Source organism: Coloeus monedula (genome assembly GCF_965178545.1).
Source record: "Coloeus monedula genome assembly, chromosome: 1".
NCBI lineage: Eukaryota > Metazoa > Chordata > Aves > Passeriformes > Corvidae > Coloeus > Coloeus monedula.
The window spans coordinates 18,676,905-18,700,877 of NC_138781.1; the positions used below are offsets into that span (position 1 = coordinate 18,676,905).

At 35.6% G+C, this 23,973-nt stretch overlaps 1 protein-coding gene across 4 annotated transcripts in view; it reads right to left on the reverse strand.

The window, feature by feature from the left end:
- The window catches only part of MLLT10 (MLLT10 histone lysine methyltransferase DOT1L cofactor), a 128,674-nt gene that overhangs the window by 75,743 nt on the left and 28,958 nt on the right, over positions 1-23,973 (reverse strand). For 3 of the 4 annotated variants that reach the window (XM_082287737.1, XM_082287740.1, XM_082287739.1), the window contains 4 exons: positions 16,936-17,045; positions 10,686-10,789; positions 8,141-8,234; positions 6,096-6,191 (listed from right to left, as the gene is read on the reverse strand). In XM_082287737.1, the coding sequence (XP_082143863.1) occupies positions 6,096-6,191; positions 8,141-8,234; positions 10,686-10,789; positions 16,936-17,045 (404 nt within the window). The remainder of the gene's footprint in view (positions 1-6,095; positions 6,192-8,140; positions 8,235-10,685; positions 10,790-16,935; positions 17,046-23,973) is intronic. The other variant, XM_082287738.1, reaches the window with a different exon arrangement.

Below are 23,973 nucleotides of genomic sequence, written 5' to 3' on the forward strand. Positions count from 1 at the left end.
CATAATTTTAACTGTCAAAGGTAAAAAGACTCAAGAATCAATTATAAAAATGCCATCCAAAGCTTCTGTGAGGTGCAAGACTACCAACTCTTATCCAGAATGAGCTACTCCTTTGATATTTAACACTAAAATACGATGCTTCTCTTATTTGCACAGTTTAGTATTAATTGTTAGTAATGGATATCCAGTGCTGAACACTTGAGTAGCACTTTATAACTTCAAAAGTGGTGCAATATTAACTAAATCAGTGCAACTATGTATTGTCAGTTCTCACTTTCATTCACTCCTAGAAAAACTACACGTTCAAAATACATATTATGTTACAAACTGCAAAATGCTCCACTGTCTGCAAGATAACGTAAAGATACCTGTCACACAGATATCACAAAATAGGCAAGCAGATTGGCAAACAAAAGGAATTCATTCCATTTTCCTGGCTCAGTCAGTTAACATCGTAGCTCATCTTTAACTGCATACTGTCTACCAGCACACAAAACATGCTAGGCGTGAACAGCACATATATACAACTTCGTAAAAAAGTATCCAGATTACCTTCTAGAAACTGTTACAAAGTCCTAGTAATCTCGTATTAATCCAAGATCCAAAACCAACAAAGAGAGCAACTTAAAGCACCTTTTGCCTCTGCATCTCTCACAGTAACAGCTATAGAACTGCAATTGTGCTGGTTTTGAATGGGATAGAGTTAATTTACTTCACCTAGTTGGTGTGGGGCTGTGTATTGGATTTGAGCTGAAAACAGTGTTGATAACACAGGAATGTTTTCATTTTTGCTGAGCAGCTCTTATACAGGGCCAAGGCCTTTTCTGCTTCTCACCCCACCAGCACCTATGCTGGAGGTGCACCAGAACCTGGGAAAGGACATGGCCAGAACAGCTGACCCTAAGTGACCAAAGATATCCCATGCCATATGGCATCATGCTCAGTATGTAAAAGTCAGGGAAGAAAAAGAAAGGAGGGATGTTCAGCGTGATAACGTTTGCCTTCCCAAGTAAAGTTACATGTGATGGAGCCCTGCGTTCCTGGGGATGTCTGAACACCTGTCTGCCCATGGGAAGCAGTGAATGAATTCCTTGTTTTGCTTTGCTTGCATGCACAATTTCTGCTTTACCTATTAAACTGTCTTTATGTCAACTCACAAGTTTTTTTCACTTTTACTCTTCTGATTCTCTCCCTCATCCCATAAGAGAGGAGAACGAGTGCAGGATGTGGCTGTGTGGGGATGAGCTGCTGGCTGGGGTTTTGAGTTATTTTCTTTCACAGTGAAAACTCAAAGACTAAAATGTGTACTTTGAGATGGAAAAAGACAGTTGTAACTTAGGCAGCCTTACAAAATTCTACATCTTGCAGAACAGTTTTTAAGTATACCTGAGGTGGTGTGTTTGTCCTTTTGATTTTATAATAATTAACTAACCCCAGCTGACAAGCTTAATACTACTGAGGTGTTTGCTGTGCTAATGTACACTAAAAGCATTACTCTTTTTTCAATAATATATATGATGTGTTCCTGTAAGGTTAAAAAAAATGAGGTAATCAAATCAGTAATTCCATGATAATCTTGAGAACTGAGACAAAAAGTTCCTACTTTTTCTCTTACTAAAGGAAAAGAAAATACAAATCAAAATGAGCTTATGTTCTTATATATTTTTTCTTGACCTCCACAAGAGATCATTTTGCTGTGCCATCTATAAATACCAACTGGTGCCAGCTCCAGCAGATTTCATGCAGGTCATTATCAGGATGACAGTTGTATACACAGAAAATAGCACAAGTTAACAGACAATTTTAGTAAGCAACAAGTCAAACAAGATTGTCACCTTTCCTCTTAATCCTGCAGATAAAAGTATCTATTTGTAAATATACTCAGATAGAGCAGCTTTCTAAAGAAATTTTGTTTACACAGTCACACGTTGTCAGTATTCCCAGACTTTCAACAGAATTTGACTTGAAGAGAGGTATCAAAAAAGAAAACTCTACATTCCTACGAAAGTCAGTACAGAACAGGTGCCCAGAAAGAGAAATGCTATTCGTTGGCAACAACAATAAAGACTGAAGGATGAAGACATCCCCCTTTTTGAACCCCTGGAACCCACACAAAAATTCAGTCTTAGGAAACAGGAACTGGGTTCTGCATCTTACGTATTAGTGTACCTATACACTGAGATACATGTGGTTTATATTTATATTTATTTATAGCCTTTAGAGGTATTTTGGAGGCATGCTTCTTTCCCTCTGACTGAACAGAATTTGGAGTAAGTTAACATGGATAAGCATCACCACTAGCATCTACACCACACAGTTCTTACTTGAATAATACTTATCTAGTACTACTTCAATTATTAAAATTGAAATAATTTCAAAGTGGTTGCAAACCACTTTTCTTCTAGTTATCTTTAGCATTCTTACAATTTTGCTTCATCCATCGAGAGCAGTTGAAAGGATTAAACAGTCAAATGTATTAAAACTGATAAACAAAACGTACAAATTGAATAAAAATGCAATGGGATACTACTGCATTACGGAGATGAGCCTAGAGCTTTTTTCCCTAAAAAGTTACAGAAAACTCCCAGCGTTCAAGTGACATCACTTATTTTGAAATGGGGCAATTCATAGAGGAACGACACAATCAGAATAATCTTTAAAACACTCTGCGCAGCACCATAAAGTGACTGTGACTAAGTCAGATTTTTGTTTTGCTTTGATTTTTAAGAGAAAAAAGAAACCATTACTTATACAGCTGAATGGTAACCCAAAAACCTGCATTCTGATCCTATTTTTACTACAGAATCTTACATGATGCATGGCAGGTCCATTTTACCTTTTCACAGTTGGTTGTTCAGACAGTGAGGAAATGCCTCAGGAACACTTGATCTGAGTGTTTACATCTTGCCTTTTAACAGCTTACAACAGTATTAAAATACATTAAATAGCACCAAGCATCTTTCTCACAAATGAAATTCATTGCCCTGACACATAAGCATAGGCTCCTTCACAACATATCGGGAAAGTCCGGGCAGTTCCGAATGCACAAACCAACACGCAGCCTATGGAAACTTTCAATGTTTTAAATTTTCCCTTCCCATGGGCCTAACAACCAAACTCCTACAGTGGAACACACAGAATGTGATGCCCTTCCACAGCCTCTTCTTAGGTGTCCAAGTTTCTATCCACAAAATCAGAAAAGCTCTAAGGTTTCTTTAAGAACAAGACAAGCACCAAAAAAGATGCCCATAATGCATTAGCAGCTCAGTATTTAGAACACTTACCCTGGCTCCTGCATTTTAGGCTCTCCTTGGACACTCTCCAACTCCTCTGATAGTGACATGAGGCTCCTTAACACTATTTTGCTCTTTTTGCGTCTTCAATAGACATCTGCAGTCTTCAGTCACAAGACCATTTTTTTGGTTTAATTTACATTTTATGAGCCATTATAGCAGAGTTTTAAATTTCCCCTTCCTGCTCAGCTCAGACCAAAGCACTTCTAGTAGAAAAGGCAACTGTGTAATTCAGCTGCTATACAGTAGTTACTTACTACATAATATATTCACATTTTTCAGAAGTCATAAACATATAAAGCTAGTAACATTGCCTAATTTTCATGTTAGTGGCAAAAAAAAACTTGTATTACACAAAGGCCAGTTCCAGATGTGTTTAGTTCCCTCTTTAGTCCTTTCAAATTTGAGACTGCCAGTAACATTAAAGCAAGGCATTCTTCCACAGGATCATGGCAGCCTAAGTTTTCCCAAGAAAGCCTGAGGTAAACACCTGGGCCGTGAAGAAAAGGGATATTATAATGGAATGTCAAGCAACATACTACCAATCCTATTTATGAGGAACACAGCCTCATCACTAATCATTTCTATATAGCATCTCTGCCACAGAAACTAACAATGCTTAGGCAGCAGTAATCAGAATATAATGAAGCTATTTATTCTGTAGTTTCAACATCACCATGAAAATTAAATCATACGCAAGGTTTGGTTAGATTTGTTCAGGATTTTTTAAATTATTATATCCTTACATATTTGTTACCAATTTTGTTGGCAGAGTGCCCCAAAGATATTAAACACATACTATGAAGGGAAACAGGCTTTCAGCTGAGTCTGTTTGTAAAAATGACAGTTACCTATACTAATATTTTCAGACCAACCTCTTACTGCAGTGTAGTATTTCACACGCACAAATGGATAGCTTTTGAGGTCTGAGCAACAAAAGTGGTTCCAAACCACAACTCATACAGCTTGGCAAAACAAAAAGCTTTAAGGATGCCTACAGATCAGATTATCCAGATTTCCAAAGAACAAAGATGAAAGATAAAGCAGAAACTACAGTGGCCTTGAGGGGGTTGTGGGTGCCACACACACACACACAAACTCTACTGTATCTCTGAAGAAAGATATAAATATTTACTGTAACATGACAAAAAATCTAGATTCTCAAGGGATTTACAGAAGAGGAAATAAGGAAAGTCACCCTAAAAAATTGCCTACGCCTCCAAGATACTTAAAACAGTATATCAAATATACAGCATAAGCTGAAAAAATAGCTGACACCATTGACTGAACACGCTCAGTTTGAAAGTCCCTCCAAGTGTACGCAGAAGATTTCACAGGTATCATGACCTAGGAAGCACAGTATCTTCAGTCAAAGTCATTTAAGAAAAAAACAAAAAATAAAACCCAAAGCAAAACAAAAAAACACAAACCCACCAACTTACAAGTTTTGTCAATGTGAGTAAAAATCCATGCACATACTTTGATAAAACATGACCTGAAATATGACAGTAGTGAAAAACTAAGAAAAAAATATGGCAAATATTAGTAAGGGTTTACCTTGCAGCTAATTCTGTAGTTTGTAATTCAAAATTTTTTTTTCTACCAGAGTGTTACTAAGAAAACAAAAAAAGCCTGCCAAAACCCCATACTTTTATTCTTTTAGCCCTACATTTAGATTTAGAGCTATGACTGCATCACAGTCTGCATTACCAGATAAAGACAAACAACTCACCCACACCATTAAACAAGTCTAAAGATACTTTTCAGAAGATTATCCAAGAGCAACTGGTGATCAACATCTATACAATATGGAAGGGATCTTAAAATCCAAATCAAATATTAAGGAGACTAAGAGTCTAAAGACTGACATTTGCAATTCAATTTCCTGTTTCTATAAATATAGCTCCTTTGTATAATACACATTTGGTCAAAAGATTCTTTGGTTCCAATTTTATGTAATGATTTTAAACAATGTAAAACTAAGTTTACCCACATCCACACAAAATCCTATTAAGCTATTTGTATAGGATGTGTGCAAGTGAGCAGTTTTGCATGTATTCTTAGAAGCCTAAAAGAAGTGCCAAAGCATATTTGCATTATTGTGTCTGTTATCACCCTCTGTTGAATTTAGATGACAAATTTCCTACAGACAACTGTTAATTCAGCAGTAATAAAAACCTAGAATAGTAATCATCATAGATTTAAAATTATTTTTAATAATATGTGAAGTCAAATTATTTGAAAGAATTTACCAACATTAGAAATCAGCAGTTATGTTCTTTGCACCCTCACAGTAAGATTTCCCAGGTGAGTAACAAGGTATTTTACCAGCACAGTGGGCTTGACTACCAGTACCAATAACCTGTGTCAAGAAGAGATGTCAGTTCTTTGACATGAGAAGAAGATACAACAGGTTGAAACGTAAGGAATCAGATGCACACGTTTAGCCACACAGTTGCTAAAATGTCTACTGTCTTACCAGTGTAGTCACGAAGGGTATACAAGAAAAGCTCTAACAGAAAACTAAGGCAAAGGAAGTTACATGGAACAGCCTTCCCAATGGATATGTTTCAATGTGTATCTCAAAACTGAATAAAAACAGAAACAGGAAAGTGCATATACAAATGCACCTGAAGAGGTTTCTTCATTGGATGCCAGTACCTATGGTTTATCATGTGTTATTTATTATTCAGTGCTTCAGAACAAGATTTTCTTCACACTTTTAAGCAAAACTTAAATTCATCAGAAAGTGCTACTTTTAAGCAGATGTGCCACATAATTAGCAACGACAAATCCACTTACTTTTTTCTCCTTCTCATGATGTTTATCCTGAGAGTGAGAGGAAGAATCACTTAAACTTTGATCATATGACCTATTAGATCCCCGTTTGCTCTTTTTCTAAAAAGAGAAAATATATTTATGGACAGAGAAAAGGAACCATTTGAATAAATAAAAAGTATAAAGCATTGCAACTGACAAGATGCCCTACTGTTTGAGGAAAAAACTTCAATGCTTCAGTTAAGGGAAAACTGACTAATTACTGACACTAAAATTCACAAGACTACTTGAATGTACACCAGGAAAAAAGCCTGGCCCTGTATCAACTTTTACACCTCCCGCAAATTTGCAAGATATGCTTTCCACAGAGAAATGAAATATGCCACTTTTTAAAGGTTAAAAGATGCTAGACACATTTTCAAGTTTTCATAACATAAAACAAAAAGATGCTGCTCAAGTGAGTATCACATGAAGCCACAGTGATGCCCTGACGCATGCTTGAAATGCATTGCAAGGTGACTTCATGACTTATTTATTATTCAAGCTACCCATCGGGTATATTTTCATTAAAATGGATTAAAAACCAGGATACAGAATGCTATAGTCGTGTCCGTGATTAGAAGCGGCAGATGTAATTGCCTGTATTTCTGTAATGTCTGAGAGCCTGGTTCAGGACTGCAAATACTTCATGCTAGGCCAGTGCTCTAAATACTGGTTCTTTTCTTGTAACTGAGGTAGCATTTAAAGACATTTCAGGTCAGTGTTTTGTCAACCAGTTTTCAGTGGAATCGCGGAATACAACACCCACCATCTTCAGCAGTAAATACTAAGCATCTGTATTTACCAGGCTTTAACAGTCACAATAATCCTAAAGAAAAACTAAAACAATCTTGCCAGTCTTTACTGTTCTTACCAATATAGCTTCATAACAGAAAGCTAACTAATTATATGTCAAATATAGAGTTACGTCTTTATCATTAAACTTGTTTTTTAAATAAATATACCTGTTCTCAACCATAGCAGCACTGCAACAGTCTAATCAAAAGCGTAACAGTGTAAGGGTTTGCCTTCACCACTAAGTAACAGACCATTTTCACTCTTTTTGTATATACTTAGCTCAAGATAGTAAAAAAAAAAAAATCGTAGCTTAGTAAAGGCCTAGAAAGCCCTGACATCTTCATTATCAAGCAAATTCATCAGTATTTACAAGAGCACAGAACTAACCTCACCAAACTTATCTTCTAGAAAGCTGAAGTGGTTGACTAGTCCTGTTTTTACCTCACTGCAACCTAAAAGTCACACACCAAGTATTCAACTTTTTTTGTAGTGAAAACAAGTAATCTGCAAGTTTAACTATACTTACAGCAGTATCTGAACATAAGTCTATATATTTTAGCATTAATAAATAACGTTTTTTAAACGTCAGTAAGTCCCTCAAGTCCACACACTCGCACATGTACGCAGAAACAGGTATCTGGAACTGACAAGTAAGAAGTGATAAGAAAGACTCCAGAGGTTTGATCCAAAACCTACTGCATTAACTGAGAAATTTCAGTGTTTTTCATTTCCTTGCTTGTTTTTAAAAATCAAACCTCAAGTCATTTCCTTGAAGGGTGTGTTTCAGAGAATTTACAGACAGGGAATACTCATTGGCTACACAGTGAGAGATAGAACAAAAGAGGTGGGGCAGAAGAGTAACAGAAGCAGAAAGAAACTGAGTGCTTCTTTATCCTCTAGGAGTAGTATTTTTTAGTTTATTCCAAAATGGACTGAATTCCTTGAAGGCACCTAAACAAATAGAAAAAGAAAACATTCCAGGAACTCAATGAAAAAAAACCACTACATATGCATGCTATTTCTGGCAGAGGGGGAGAACCCACACACCTATTAAGTACCACTTATAAAAACATTTCCAGCCAGTACTTCTGTAACTGTGATTAAAACATTGTTTTAATGAAATACAATCTACTTTTTGAACTACATGGAAATATTATTTCTAGCACTAATGGCAATTCAAAGTAAAAAAATAAGTCAGTAACATTTATTTATAGAATTTAATAAATACATACCAGTTTATTAAAATGGTATTTACAGTAGCCACAGTATTGGACGTTATCTGCACCATTGCCTTCCTCTTCACAAAGAAGTCCTGCAAACTGTGCACTAAAAATAAACCAAACAACATTCAAGGAAAGCCATTTTATACCAGTTCGTACCACAAGATCACAGCTGAAAATGTATGGATGCTTATATCTGCAATTAATAAGAGATTTCTACACAAATGACTTCCAGTGGCACATGAGCACATAACCAACCTTTGTAGCCCAGGGAAAAACATGTATCACTCATACTTTGGCCTGTTGCCTTTTTTCAGAGTCTTTAAGCCATTCAAACGAGCTTATAGCTTGCAAATCTACAATTACTACGCAGCTACTTGCACAAATAAGTAAACGTAGCAATCTAAAATTACTCTTAGCTCAAATTCAAGCCAAAATTTATCGAAGGAAAGAACAGTTTTTAACAAAGCCATACTATAGGTCCAAAGAAGAGTTTTTTTGAAAACTTGGATGCATCCTTCTCTGATTTGCCATGAAAATGACTGGGTTTTTTTAACCTAACTTGAATTAGATAGTAAATCAAACTGTATTTATTAGTTTACAATACTGTGGCAGACTAATTTCTTTTAAAAAGAACACTTACAAGTTGCATTGACTGGGCTAATTACTACCTTATTCTACTGCATTTTTTTCAAAACAATTTTGCTTTTCACCATTTGCAATGTTGATACATTTTCTTTATCAAAACCAACTTAGATATTGACAAACCAAATATTGTTACATTTTCCATATAATTTTCATTTCCATAATAATGAAATGTTACAGTCAAAGTGATACACAGGAGTATTTAAATGAAAGACTATATAATGTGGTTAATTTTCACCGCTTTTTAAAAACATATTCTTGGGAAATCCAGAAATACATCTGCAGCTGATACCAACTAGAAAAAACCAAGTAATTAACAGGATGTCTTTAAGCAATGATTTATTGTACTAAGCTTGTCTTACAAAAACCAGATGCACTCAAGCTCATTCTTAATTAGACATTAGTTTTGATAATCCCAAATTGATACACCTTGCCCTGGATTTCTGCCTTCTGTAGTCTTCACATTTTTCTCCATTTTTTTAAAATATTACAGAAGTGTCTAATTATCTCCAGTTACACTACTCTCCAGCTAGATATAATTTTGTAGTATAGACCACGTTTCTGAACCAAAACATTCTAAAAATTGGCAACATAAATGTTTTAATTTTGAATGTAAGTCTCATGTTCTTCACAGTATCCACTGAAAACAGGGCTTTGGAATAAAGTAAAAAGATGGAAAGGATTCTTGCATGTATCCAATGGTTTGAAAGGAAAGAGACCTTTTCATACCAGCACTTGGAGGTATACATTTTTTCACATCTGTAAGTAATCCCTTTACATGGTGTGCACGCTTTGAGGAACACAGTCCATTTTTCACCATAAAAAGAAACTTGACATTGATCACATCCAATGAAAAATTAGATGTCTATGAAAGAATATAACTGGCAAACTAGTAAAGCAATTAAAAGGAAAAAAATAAATTAAGAGTTGCCAAGTTATCAGCACCAAAACAATAGGATTAAATCCTTTTAAGATCTGCACAAGACATATAAATTATCACTTGGGTACACTGAAGAAAATACATTTAAGTGATTTGAGTTGCTGTGCGAGTACCATTTCCCTGACTAAACTGGTCATGAAGCAGCATACTGGGGAACTCATAAAACACAGGTAAATCCACAGATTATGTAGCTAGACAGCCAACATAAATCTGCTATCTACTGTAAAATAACTTCAGCTGAAATTGAAAAAACAAATAATGCCTGTAAATTTTGGAGTAGAATTCTTTTTGCTTCCTTTCACCTGTTGATATGTGTTTAATGTAATTATCCAGCCTCTTTTAGAAGTCCATAAAGTGAAACGAGTATCTCCTGAATGCAAGTAAAACTAAATATCTTAAAGTGGAATGAATCAGATGGTGAAAGACACAGCTGTTTTTCTCCAGCAGTAATACATGAAATCTGAATAGTTCAGGATGATCTGCACCATTTAGTTAAAACCAGTGAAGTGAGTTACGCCCAAATGTTTGGAAATCTGTACTGGAATGGGTGAGTCTAGTGCATTTTTACGCACAGCTCAGTAATTTTCCCAGTGATTTACCAAAAGTAAACATCAAAATCAGTTAGTAGGCAAACAAACAATGTCTTCACACTCCCATATCCTATTAAATACCCTCTAAGAAAAATAACCTAAGACCAAGAAAAAAACACAACCCCTCCACCCCCATACTTATTCACGGGAGCACACAGCATTTAATACCACCCAAGGGAGTATTATCAGACAGTTTTTGCAGCTCAAAGCAGAATCCATGCTGCTGCTGCAATACTGTTAGTAAACACAATTATTACAAAAACAAACTACTTTACAGTATTTCTTTACTCAAAGATGCACTAAATAAGGAGTTTATTCATTACACTGTGTGCATTGATTCTTTCTGGAACATCAGAGGTATTAAATAATAAAATATACTTACCATGTTACATGAAAAGCTTGTCGACATCCATGTTTATTACATGTCATACAAGCACCAGTGGCTGCTTTACTTTCTCTGCCTTGTTCATCACAAATATAGCATGTCTATCAAAGAGAAAATACTTTACTTGATAAGAAACATAAAAATAAATTCTGTGTTACAGGAGATTCTAGGCTGAGAACTACTGCATTTTGCAGCTAAGCCTGTGTAAGAACTTCTTTATGAAAGCCTAATCATGCTTGTTAGCAAAAGGAGATCACCTGGTAAACTCTCAGGATTTGAGTAACACTTCACCGATGTTAAGGCAGTACAAATAATAATTTGCTTATATTTCATACCACTGTCAACTAGCCAAAGGGTTAAAAAGCCATGGGTTAATAGTGCTAGGCTTGCCACCTGTCCTTGCTTTCAAGTTTGTGTTTATATCCTTTTAAGTCCCAATCATTTTCATATTCATCTAGCATAACCTGTATTGATGGCATTCAGAAACATCAAATTAGACTTGAGTGCCAAATGGTACAAGGTACCATATGGTATACACATATATGTACACAATTACATACAGAAAAAACTGCAAACCTGAAATTTTATTTGTACATTTGGTGCAAAGAATTTTCAGAAGTGTCATAGCATGCTTCAATATTCATATGATGCTCAGCTACTTTTAATCAAATTGGTGTTTAACAGAACTCTGCTTTACTTGGATGACTTTACTTCATCATGACTTGGACAGCCCCATATCTTGGAAAATAATCAAGCAAGAACCTTCTGTAAAAGAGCTTACATCAGTATACCAAACCCATTTTAACCTCCAAAACAAGCTAAAATGAAAACAACCTATCTAGTACCTGGAAATCTTTTCATAGCATTTCTGTCAATTTATTTCTTTTACTGGGATGCTGTGGCAATTTTTAATCTTTTCAAAGACATTCTTGGTAACACCAAAGAAAAAAATTAAGACAAAAAATCCAAATTCTTCCTCATTATTCAATACCTTTTCTTTTTTTTAAACACATGGCCAGTAAATATGGATACATACTGTAAGGAAGCTCGCTACTATACTAGGCATCACTACAATCTCTCACCAGCATTCCAGGGAGAAACATCAGGCAAAACTAAATCTGTTTTCACTTCTTCCTTTCCTAATTACTGACACTGAGAGAGATTCTATATCATATCACATTCATGTGTAAAATTCAACAATTTACGAAGAGATTCTTAATGAAAGTATCATTCAGCATTTAGGTGGTTTAAGTGCTTGTTTTGAAATGAGAGAACCTTACTGAGTAATAAACATTAAGGACACTCCTACCTCTGTAGAAACCCCATTATAAGATCTTAAATGAGAAAAGAGAAACTTTTTAATGCCAAAAAATACAGCTTCTGTATTTTAACTGACTTAGAATTTTATCACAACCTCCTTTCAGTGAGGCAGAGAATGAGTAGAGTAATAAAAAAAAAATAACATCAGCCATGGGTAGTAGAAAACAGTGGAAAAAAATGGACCAAGAGACCACTGAAATTTAAAAAAAAAATTATACAATGCAAACCAGTATTACTTAGACAGGAAAATGAGTGAAATTCTGAGATCAGAACAGCCTTTTACAGAGGTTTTTAGAACATGTAAAAGGAGATGTCAGCTAACTAAAGCATTTTTGTTAATATCGATGGCTTGAAGGTAGCCAAGTTATTGTTGTACAGTTTCCCCAAGACTTAAAAAAGCTAATATATCCTAAAATCATACCCTACAACCTCACATCTGAAAGATCAGAAAGGGGATAATCCTACTTAATTCTTTGCCTTGCTTCTTTTGTACATCAAGGTGGTGCACACTGATAATTCAGTTGTTTGACAGGGTCTGAGACTGGCTGCTTTTTAGCTTTCCATACCATGACCTGACACATTCACATTTTAGGAACAAACAAGGTCATGATCTATCAACCTCATCTGAGTCACTATATTAAGTGTAAGTAACTTCAAAGTAAGATACCTCTATAAACAGGGAGTTCAACAAACCCCATAAAACTCAATCTCCAGTTACTTTCTGGTTTTTTTCAGAGTTTGGCTTCAAGTTCTTTAAGTTTTTTCCTCACTGAAGCTCAGAAAGAAAAGCAATACAAGCATTCCACTTAGTAGAGATGTAGACTCCATTTTTCAATGTTTACACTACACGTAGGGTCTGTGTTTCAGGACCTCTTAAAGCAATTTACAGTAAAATGACTTTAAAATGACAACAAACAACCAGCTACATTATGAACAAGTTTAAACACAACATGGTGGACTGACTACTCATTTTAACAAGCTCAAAGAACTTTACTACAGTAGTCATGAGAAACATTAAACCTGTTTCCTAGTCTTCCATATGAAACAGATACAAAGAAGGTTCACCCTCCTGTTCCAACACAGACAGTAAGTTCTCTATGACTGAGCTTCTCATATTTGTACCATCTCTTAGACACACAAACAATTCCAGAAGCCTGAGAACCTTTGTCTTTCTTTCACAAAGGAAGACCTGCATGCATTTGCAAATCCATGCAAATGTTACACCTCTGAAGCCTCTGGAATGTGGAAGTTTAAAACTGTGTCCCACCACCTACAACTGCGCTTTTCGTCAAAGCTCTTAAGGGAAGAGAGTACTCTCCCAAATTCATTGGAAAACAAGCAAAGTTTTTGACTCCGCAAGGACGTGTTACTCAAGAACACACAATAAATACCTTACTTCCTTTAAAGGCAAAATATATGTTTTGCACAGCTGCCTTTATGCTCCTGTCGGTATTTTCCCTTCAAAGATTCAAAGTGTAAACCTTCTTTGCAAAAGCAAAGACAGAAGGGAAGATGAGGCAAAAAAAAAAATTTGTAAGGCAAAAATCAATTTGAGCAATAGTTTACTCATAACAGCTACCCAGTGGCATTCCCTGATCACAAAATCAAACCTAGGAATTGTACAGAAATTTCTCATTGTTGCAGCAAGTACTGAAAGAGAAGTTTACCAGCTGCATTCACTACCAGGCAAATCAAGAAACTCCGAATGCACTTATCTTTTAATCAGTTCCTAAAAGAGATTCCTAAAAGCAGTAATTATATACAATTATCACATAGTTTTGAATGAGCCCGAAAGAAACAAATAAAGCTGACATAAAATAAAAATATATTATCCATGCATCCAAGGAATAACAAAAACCTATTTCTAAAAAGAAGAGCAACTAACAGTCCATTTCTTTTTTTGAAGCAATTGGGTAAGAAGAGCTTTCCTGACAGGAAACCCATTAATCAAATCATTCAGTGGATTCATTCTGTAATGTGATGGTTTTTATCCCAGAAGCAGGCAAACTTTAGGGAAATAGCAGCCAAGTGTCTCTATATGGACAAGCCCCATGCTTTGGCACCTGCTGCATTTCTTCTTGCATTTAAGATTACTGTACTGGGTAATATTGCATATTTTGCAGTGTTTAGTAAAGAAACAAGTGCATAGGGAAATAAACCCCCAAACATTAAATTAAGTACTATCTCCTGGCAAAACTTCAACTATATTTACTTTAAAGACTACAGTATAATTTCTCCCTCATGGTAATTTTCTTTGGCCTTTATTTCCCCCCAGTTCCATATGCTAGTGTTCTGTATGTATCCGGTCATGCACAGAGAATTATTTAGAACTTCACAGGAAATAACATCTTACTTAAAATCTTCTATTCCAACCCGAGCTGACAAACAGAATGAAATTATCACTAAGCCTCTCTAAAAAAAGAAACAACTCCAGTCACTTTTTCCTAATTACATGTTTACATTCATTCTCAATGTGCAACAAATGTTTCAAGAACTGTTTGTCATATCTACTTCTCAAAAACCCAGCTTTTCTTTCCCATTTTTCCTCAAATTAATAGTCAAAGTGAAATGCTTTACAAAATTTCTGATCTAAAAAAACATATCATTTAAATAAACACAATTTATCTTGAATAGCCATGAGAGTAGAAGGTGAAATTATTGCAGGCTACATGAAAAAGGAACTATAGTTTTATTGGTTTGGGGGAGTATTGCTCAAGAATAGCCTGCTTGGGAACCCATGGCAGCTTAGCCATAGCAGTACCAAACTCAGCACCAGCTACAGACTTAGCAAAAAAGTTGAGACTCCCCTGTCAGGCATTACCTCTTAAATTCTGTACTGTTACAACTAGACTGCTATTGGCACTGAAGTTACATCGGTTTCAAGAGGTTTCCAACTGCAGCACAGGCATTTCTTGGATTCCCCTGAAATCCACAGCCACTACCTCCCTGACCTAAACAGACTAAACAATGTCAGCAAAACCTGAGTTCTGTAAAAAGACAGAACAAAAATAATAATAATTTGAAGGCTTGGAGTGTGACCCCAAACCTTGACATTTCTGACACAGGTCTCACTGTACTTCACAATAAACTGTAGTGGCCTGATGAAAGTAGTTTTAGGCTGACTGCTAACATGGCAAATAGGCCTCAATCAGAACACCTGCCAAGAGCACAGAAAGCTAAGAGCTGGACAACATCAGGAACTCTCTCTACATGAACTGCATGGCACTAGTAACTATCTAGTGAGAAAAAAATCATAGTAACTACAGACTAACAAAAAACGGAAACTGGAATTTTAACAGCAAAACACAACTACATGTCATATATTTAGAAAAAAAGCTGTTTGAGAAGGAAGCAACTTTACTTATGATGAAAAGGAATTAAAGACTAAAGACAGAGACCAACAATGGATTTGTTTTTTAACAAGTAAAAGACACAGAGTACATTTTTGAAGTACATTTTTTGAAGGTTTCACTCATCCAATATCCAATTACCATCAATGGAAATGGTGCAAGATAAAACAAAAACTAAAGCGCTCCACTAAATTTTTGAAGTACATTAAGGGAGAACCACTACCAATTAAAAAAATAATTATGACTGACTACTTCTCAAGGAAAAAGAAGAAAACAGATGTTCTGTTTCCTCAGAGTTGAGGAGAGAGAGAAAATAAACTCATCTGTTATAGCAAATCATTACTGCTTCATGTCCAAGCACAAACATTTTATTAGTCCTGCACTGCATCTCACTGTTGCATGTTCTTGCTAACACAGAAGGAAGCCAATAGTGAGAAGCCAATAGAGATGCTCAGGTAGAATGTAATGAGAAAGCTTACTCCTGGTCATTCAGCTACACTGGTAAATAAGACGGACAAAACTGGAGAAACTGACACAGACAAGGAAAAGACCGGAGAAAGAAAAAAGAAAGATGTTTGGAAAAATGGAGGGACAGCCCATAAATCAAAGATGGAAACTCAAAAGGGGGTGGGAGGGACGTGTGAGAAGTCACAGAGACAACGTGAACAGGACTGGTCTGCAGGAAGAACACAAAAGGTGATGCATGCCTTTTTCTTCTCTTTTTTATAACATAGTCTATTCCTACTTCACTCCAGTGTCCACAAACTACTCCAAAATAAAGTAAAAAAAATAAACTAGAGGTTAAAAGAACAACACAAGAGAAATATGTACCACAACTAATCAGAAATTCAGTTTGCATCTGCAAAAGGGAACATACAAAGATCGATGTAGTTAAGTGAGGAGAAAGTAGCACAAGTGAAATAAGAAAAATGTAACTATCAATAAAGAACACTAACAAGTTACTGGTTTATTGCTTTGCCTTTTCGGTTTTTTTTTTTTATTTAAAGTCTCACCACACTTTATAAAACATTCCAACTCAAGGACACTTATTTAGGAGCAGTTCTTCTATAAGCAAACAATCCCACTAAAGTGAATGTTGTTTACAAAGGCAAAAGCCTGCAAGCATTTGCCTTAATATATTAGCATACCTTTTTGTCCTAAAAGAAATGTTTATGAATATGTTTATGTTCATATCAACACTTAAAACACTAAGATCTTGTGGTCATTAATAATAACATCTCATATAAGCTGCAACAGTATTTTAATCTATGGGAAATATTTCAGATTCCTTTAAAAATAAACTGTTATTCAAAGATCATGATATTTTTAATTAACAAAACAGTCCCTAATCTGTAAAAGACTAAAAAGACATGGCAGATAACCTTACAACTTAATTTAATAATATAGCCTTCTTATTTCTTCAATTTACCATAAAGACATTGCAGAAAACTTACAGCATTACTGCACACATTTAGGAATTCTATATAAAGTGCATTCTAAGAAGTGTGGGTTCATATTATTAAAGCTCACAAGTTTTAAAATAAATACATTAGATATAAAAAGACATATAATTATACCTTATTATAACGATCATGAGGAACAGACTGCAACACGATAGGCTCCATTGTAGAAACATTTGCAAACTGCACCTCGGGAATGTACAGAGCACAAACCACATGAGCCCAACCTACAAAAAGTTATAATTGTATTTAACGTTTTCTAGAAGCTCAAAGGACATTTCAATGTAGTACAATTATAGTACAAAGAACCTTTTACAACACTTTTTTTCCATTGACTATTTAGAATATTAAGGACAGAAGTTACACTTAAGTCATGTTTACATTTCATTTTTGTCATCCAAAGTTTAGATGATCAGTAATACATTTTTTAGTGTAGTCAGGGAAAAATTATACAAGTAATACTCTATGAAATTCAACTACTAATGATTTAAACAAACAGTGACACACAAACAGAAAAAACCATTATTTTTTAATTTCTTGGATTAACACAGTAATTGCATAAAAGCTACACAAAATCCTGCAAAACTGGTATTCTTACAAGCATTACCATCATAGAAGACTTCTGTGTATAATTTTTATTTTAAAAATGCTGTTCTGATTTGAATAGACTCCTGTTTCTTTCTGTAGAAAGAAATCCCAAGACATACACACATCCTCACATCCCCTCTACAAAATCTCTTGCTTTTCCATCTATAAACATGTGGCCAACTCATTTTTTCATAGGAATACTAATACCTATATCCAGTCCTATTCTAACTCATTAACTTGGGGTCATCAATAAATGGTTAGTTACTTACCATGCTGTGCTTTAACAAGATTTTGAGAAAGACAACATTCTTAATTGTCTGGTATTTGGTCGGATGGGGGTGGGGGAAAACACCAACTCAGAAATAAATCTACTAATTTGAAGCCTTTTTTCAACACAAAGATCCTGAGAGCTGTTGGTTTGTTTCAGTGGAGGACCATCTGCCATAACTGTAAATTTAGCAGAAGCTGCTGTATAGCTAACCCAACATATTGCTATACTGACACTAGTAACAGAATTATTAAAAGTAATATCACCTCATCTGAAAGTGAATTTGGTGTGTCTAATAATTTGGTGTGAATTCTGTTCTTCCCCAAGAGGAAAACCAAAGCCTCTTGTCACAAGACCCTCAGTATACTTCAAAAATAATTCTGCTTTCCTCCTACCCAGGCTTACTTGTATGCAAACATTAAGGACATAAAATGACAGACTTACATAATTAGATAATCTAGCAGATTATTAGATTAGGGAAGCAAAGTAAATTATCATTGTGCAAATGCATGCTATAACAAACAAACAAACAAAAACCAACCAACCTACCAAAACAAACCCAGAAAAAACCCCCAACACAAAACCCACCATATACTGTCTCACTGTAGACCTTTCCGAGCTTTCATCTTGGATTTTTCTCTTTTCAACTACTCTACAGAATCTAAAGGTTCTTAATTTCTTCACCGAGCTGTACTTTGACTCAAACTCAGCTAAACACAAAGCTGTGCTTGCTCACAGTAGTATTGTTGAGACTCTGGAATGGTATTTAGAATAAAAAGTACATATGCAATTCCACATACTTTTCTTAAAGCACAAATCTTCTCCAGTTTCTTCCAACAGATCTGGTGCCCCTCCCCCTTCCCATTTACTAAATTGGTAGTTATAATTAATTTCTATGGAAAACGAAACTGCACACACACACCAGTTATACATTCAAAGTCAACATCACACATATCATTCTAGTATTTCAACTGCAACTAAATACAGTATCTGTGCTGCTCCATAATTTTACTCACAAATAGTCTGAATCATTCCGTACAGAAAAGGCATGAGACTAATAAAAGGGTAGGGGGAAAAAAAAATATAAACTGCCAACTGGAGCTGCTTTTAAAAAACTGTTCCAACAGACCATTTTAAAATTATCATTAACAGACAGACTGGAAAAAAAACCCGATAAAAACCACAACCTTTTTTTGTTCTTTCATTTACTTGAAATATCTTCAGGGAAGGAGTATTTATAAGGGCTTTTCTAAGACTTGCAAACTGCCTTAAACCAGAATCATCTCACTAAAGACAAATAAATGTTAACATGGTGTTAATGGTGAATATTTATCTTTAATTCTTCTCTCAAAAAATTAACTCAAACAGAAACACCATTCATCTAATAAAGCCATTAAACCAATTAAAAACTGACACTGAAATTTTGAAAAAAATAAACTTTCTTCAGTTGGCTACACATAATCAGATGGCAAAAGCTTTTACTTCAGATGTAATTAAGCCTGTACTCCAGTTACACTTACATGTAATGAGAAATTATTATGTAAATATACAAAATATACCGGTGACATTAGGGGGAAAAAAATCACTAAGCAAACTGAAATTTAGGTAGGTAAAGAATTTTTACTATAAGGAACCAGTTTCAGGAATAACTTTAACTGAATAGTGCTGCACCACTATCCAAAAAGAAAAAAAAAAAAGGAAGAAAGAAAAGAGAGAAGAAAAAATCAAAACAGTACAATATATCCCTATTTACAAATACAAAGCACAAAAGCACACATCCAAGACAGCTGTGGGCAATAGCAGGCTTTCAACTTTCATGAGACCAAAACCAAGATTTATACAATGAAACAAATGAAGCACCACAGCACTAATACACTTTTTGAACATGGGTTAATAAGTGCCCATGAAATCGAGGACAAGGGACATTTTCCATTGGTTTCCATCTGGCACCTTCAGATCCCAGATAATCTGACCTTGCTGAAAAGTCACAATCTGTCCAACAATATCTAACCATAGGGATTGTTGCAGCACCCTTATGTTACCAACCTCAAATGACTACACCAAAAAAGAAATCTTAGTCCAGCACCAGCTCCCACTTGGACTCAGGACACCCTGTACACAAGTTCTTAAATATTTTTTTTTCCAAAGTTTAACTGGTGAAGAAATATAGAATTTTCAGAGAGCAACACCCAGCTGACCTGAAGTGACAGAAGAGGCACAGCTGTCCCTGAAGGAAGAGTAAGGAAGATACTTTTCCATAACAAGTATGGTTAAGAACTGGCTGTCTAAAGTTGCTGTGCAATCTCTACCTTTTGAGAACTCAAGGTTTGTAGACTCCTCCACAAAACATTTAAAGTTAAATGAGGTCAAGAAGACTCAGTTTTGCCATACAAGGACCAGGCAAACAAGAACCATTTTCCTAAGCATCAAGAGACTAGTCACTGTTGCTTGCAAAGCATAAGCATGGAAGTAAGGACACCTGCAGCCAAAGTGGGATAGATCTCTTCTGTCTCTCTGATGAGAGAACGAGCTACTAACCTATACACAGATTTTACTTGTAATGTTTTGTACAACTGAGAGTGTTCCTGACTATATAACGCAGTACAGAAACACCTTCTCGATCCTCTGCTGACATTTCCCTCTCTTTTAGACAACTACTCAGGCTGAGCACAGAGCTCAGAATCCCAGCAGAATAAAGGACCTATTACCATGTTCAAAGTTGAGTGCTTTTATCTACTGTTTCCTGCTGGATGATAACTGCCTTCTTTGTCTGCAAGGATAATGAAACATTCTACAGACGCCCATCCAAACTGTACATAGAAGCCCTTATGAGAAGCAAGCAAGGATGTGTGGTATTTAAGACTATGTTAAAATACGTATTTTCCATTTACTCCATCTAAGCCATAAAGTTTGCACTATAAACCTCCTATTCAAATCACTTACTACATTATTCTAGACAACCAAAACTTCATCAGCAACTATACACATTCTCCCTCCTTCTCAACCAGAAATGAAAAAAATCACTAAATGCAGTCCTTTTGAGCTTTACCAATGTTTAAGTGTGAAAAATACTGTTGTATATTCATGTTTTTGATTATAAAATAAAAACCTCCAATAGTACTGTTCTACACATTCAAAAACATTTAAAACATTCTCCCTAGTTTCTGTTGCAACTGAAATTATGTTATTACCTTTCCTCTTTGCCCAAACACTGCACTGAAATAACAGCAAGATATTCCTATTTTTTTCTTAATTGTTCTCCAAATTTAGCCAGGAACTCATGCCATTTTTGAGATCACTTTTGTTCCAAATGAGTTCACTAAATCCATCTCTATAAACCATATCATTTACTCTTTAAATCAATGATAAGCTTCCATTCACTTTAGCTGTGCATGGTTTGAATCCAGACAAACAGCCACAGATACATTACTCACATTTTAAATTTTGCTTATGAAACTTGCAGTAATTGCTAACAAACTCTTACTATTCCCACTGAATTGCTTATATACAATTTACTTTTGGTTTCATCTGCCTTTCAGTACAACTTTAACTGGAAGAGAGGACAGGACACATGTTTTTGCAAATAGACGTACTGGCAGCTTGCAAAATGCTCTTAAAATTTTCCCTTATACTCAGATTTTTTTTATTTATTTTTCAGTCTTTGAGATGGTGGCCTTTTGACAAATGTGTCTTCTCAATAATAGTATTTTTACCAGATTATATTGCTTGTCTTGCTTACCCTTAAAATAAACTTAATTTCTTGTTTTTAAATTAAAGCCTAAGGCCTAAATCATAAGGATTCAAATCAGCCATCAAATCTTCTTGTTTCTGTGCACTCTTACCAGAATTGTTTTCTCTGAAACTGCTGGGAAAAAACCCTCAGGCTACCACGGACTGACAGATTCACTGCTTCTTTTGCTTAAAAAAACCCCAATATTCTACAACAATCAATGTCTCCATCCAGAAATTGTAAAATATCATCATTTTTAATTTTTACTTATTGGTGATAGACAAAGTTAAAAACATTTACTTCAACTGTACTTTCAAGTTCAGTAACTTTGGGAAATGCTGCTTACCTTTTAAAAAAAAATCCAGTGTGCTTTCTAAGAAAACACTGCACAAATATAACTAAGCCATTTTCCTTTGGAAAGATCTTAGAAAACAACTTCTACCAACTTTAAACCAACATGAAAAACCACATATAAACCAACTCCAAGACCTCCTTTGATAACAGTAATGAAAATCATTTTTTCCAATATCAAAAACTGGAAATTCATGCTGAAAAGTCTTCAAAAGTTTAAACACACCATAAGAGACTTGTAGCATTTCACTCAAATGAGTTCTTTTTTATTTTGATTTATCTCTTAGAAAGACAAACTATTGAGTTTTGCCAATTTTTATGTTTCTTTCTAGTTCACAAAATGTTTAATTACCACCACAGAATCTATCCAAATGTTATCGGTCTTTCACTGGGATTTTTATTTTTGGTGCCTTACTGATTTTCAACTCAGTGCAAACCTAGCAGTACACACTTAGCAGGTACAATTTTAATGTACATTGTTCACTAATGTTCAGAGTTTAAAAAGCTCAGACTGCAGACCCCTAGCCAAAAATAAAGAGTTGATCTGTTATCCCAGTGTGACAGAGAACAAGTAAGTCCTAGCAATTTCACCATCAGCAAACACAAGACTGTTGCCAACAAAGAACTCTATAACTAGAAGTAAACACTACCAAAGTAAATTAACGAAGAAAACCCAGGAAGATAAATAAATAATACACAGTATGTTACCCACCTAACTAAATTTTTTCCTTTATAACTACTGCTTAATTGCCCAAAGCCTGATTCAAAAGCACTTTCCCTGTAAAGAAACTCACAGTACTTTTATTTATTAAATTGCCTTCCAGTACAAATTTTCAAGCCTTGCTTTGACTTCATAATAAAATAACAGCAACAAACTTAGAATCCATCCTACCATCCACCACAAGGGAAGCCCATGGCTTGCTTACGAACTAAGAGGCACAGAGTAGGGACTCCACTACAACCCACGGTCAGTGCTGAAGCTGTGCAGCAAAGCACTAATGCACTGTAGAGGCCAGAACTGTGAAGCCAGCCTCATAGCACAAGAGTTCTGGGGTAGTATCACCATCACCTAACCATGCATCAATGTCAGAGCAAAATTTGTTTATGCATTCTAAGTTCCTAAAGAGTCCATTATGTTTCATTAAAGAAGTCTTACTTTATTTCTAACTACAGCTAACTCCCAAAACAAGAGAATTGTATTTATTATTCTAGCACAGAAAAATCTTTCTTTATTGATATGTTAGTTTCTTATGAGGGTTGCTCTAAGTTGTCACCTAAGGATACACCTCAATCCATTTCAGCTGTGAACTGTCACTGAAAAGCAGGATCTCACCTTACTCTTCACTTTCAACTGTACATTCTTGCCCCCTCCTTGCACTATGGGTTTGCTATGCAGCAGGGCAAATAATTTTTTTCATCTCATTACTAAATTTGTGGGAAATTTAGAAGTTTACGTTCGAGCAAGATCAGTCAATGGGTTGACGCAATCCACACTGAGGTCATATGATTACCATACACAAAACCACCAGTGCAGTAACAGCCAGTCAGGGGAAAACCACAGTCCTCCTATTTCAGCAGAGGTCAACAGCTGTCCTAGATTACATGAAATTGCACCCTCTGTTTCCACAACTATCAGATCTGCTGACTGACCCAAAGGCTATCCAACTCTGCTGGATTCACCTTTCAAAGATGTACTTAAGACCATTACTGTTACTCTTTTTGGCAAAGGGAAAGATTAAGTATTATTTTAAACCTTTAATTGTCTCTTCATTACGACATTCTAAATAGTTTTGTTTTAACCCTGATCTTCCTTTCCTGTAAAAACAAGAAAACTTGCAGATAAGAAATCTGTCAGCTGAAGTTACTGTCTTTGCCTGTTGCTGCCTGTTCCGAGCTTCCCTTCCCCCTCCCCAAGACAAGCCAGGACTTGCCTCTGCCGTGTGCGCTGAACTCCTCTGTTCCAAGCGCGGGCAAAACCAAATGTAACTCAGACTCTTCAGCAGTGTCTGATTGGCCAGTCACCCCGGGTACGCCCCAGTCCTCCCCTTTCCCCTTCTCCGAATAAAATAAGGGCCGAAGAGGGGGCCTGCCCTCTTTGGCTTTGCACTCCTTCTGCGAACATCTGTGTGTTTCTGTTTCTGTTTGAAAGCTTCCAATTGCAGGAATTGGGCAACCGAAGGCTATATTTCTCCCTCTTTGCTTCTACTGGTGGTATCAG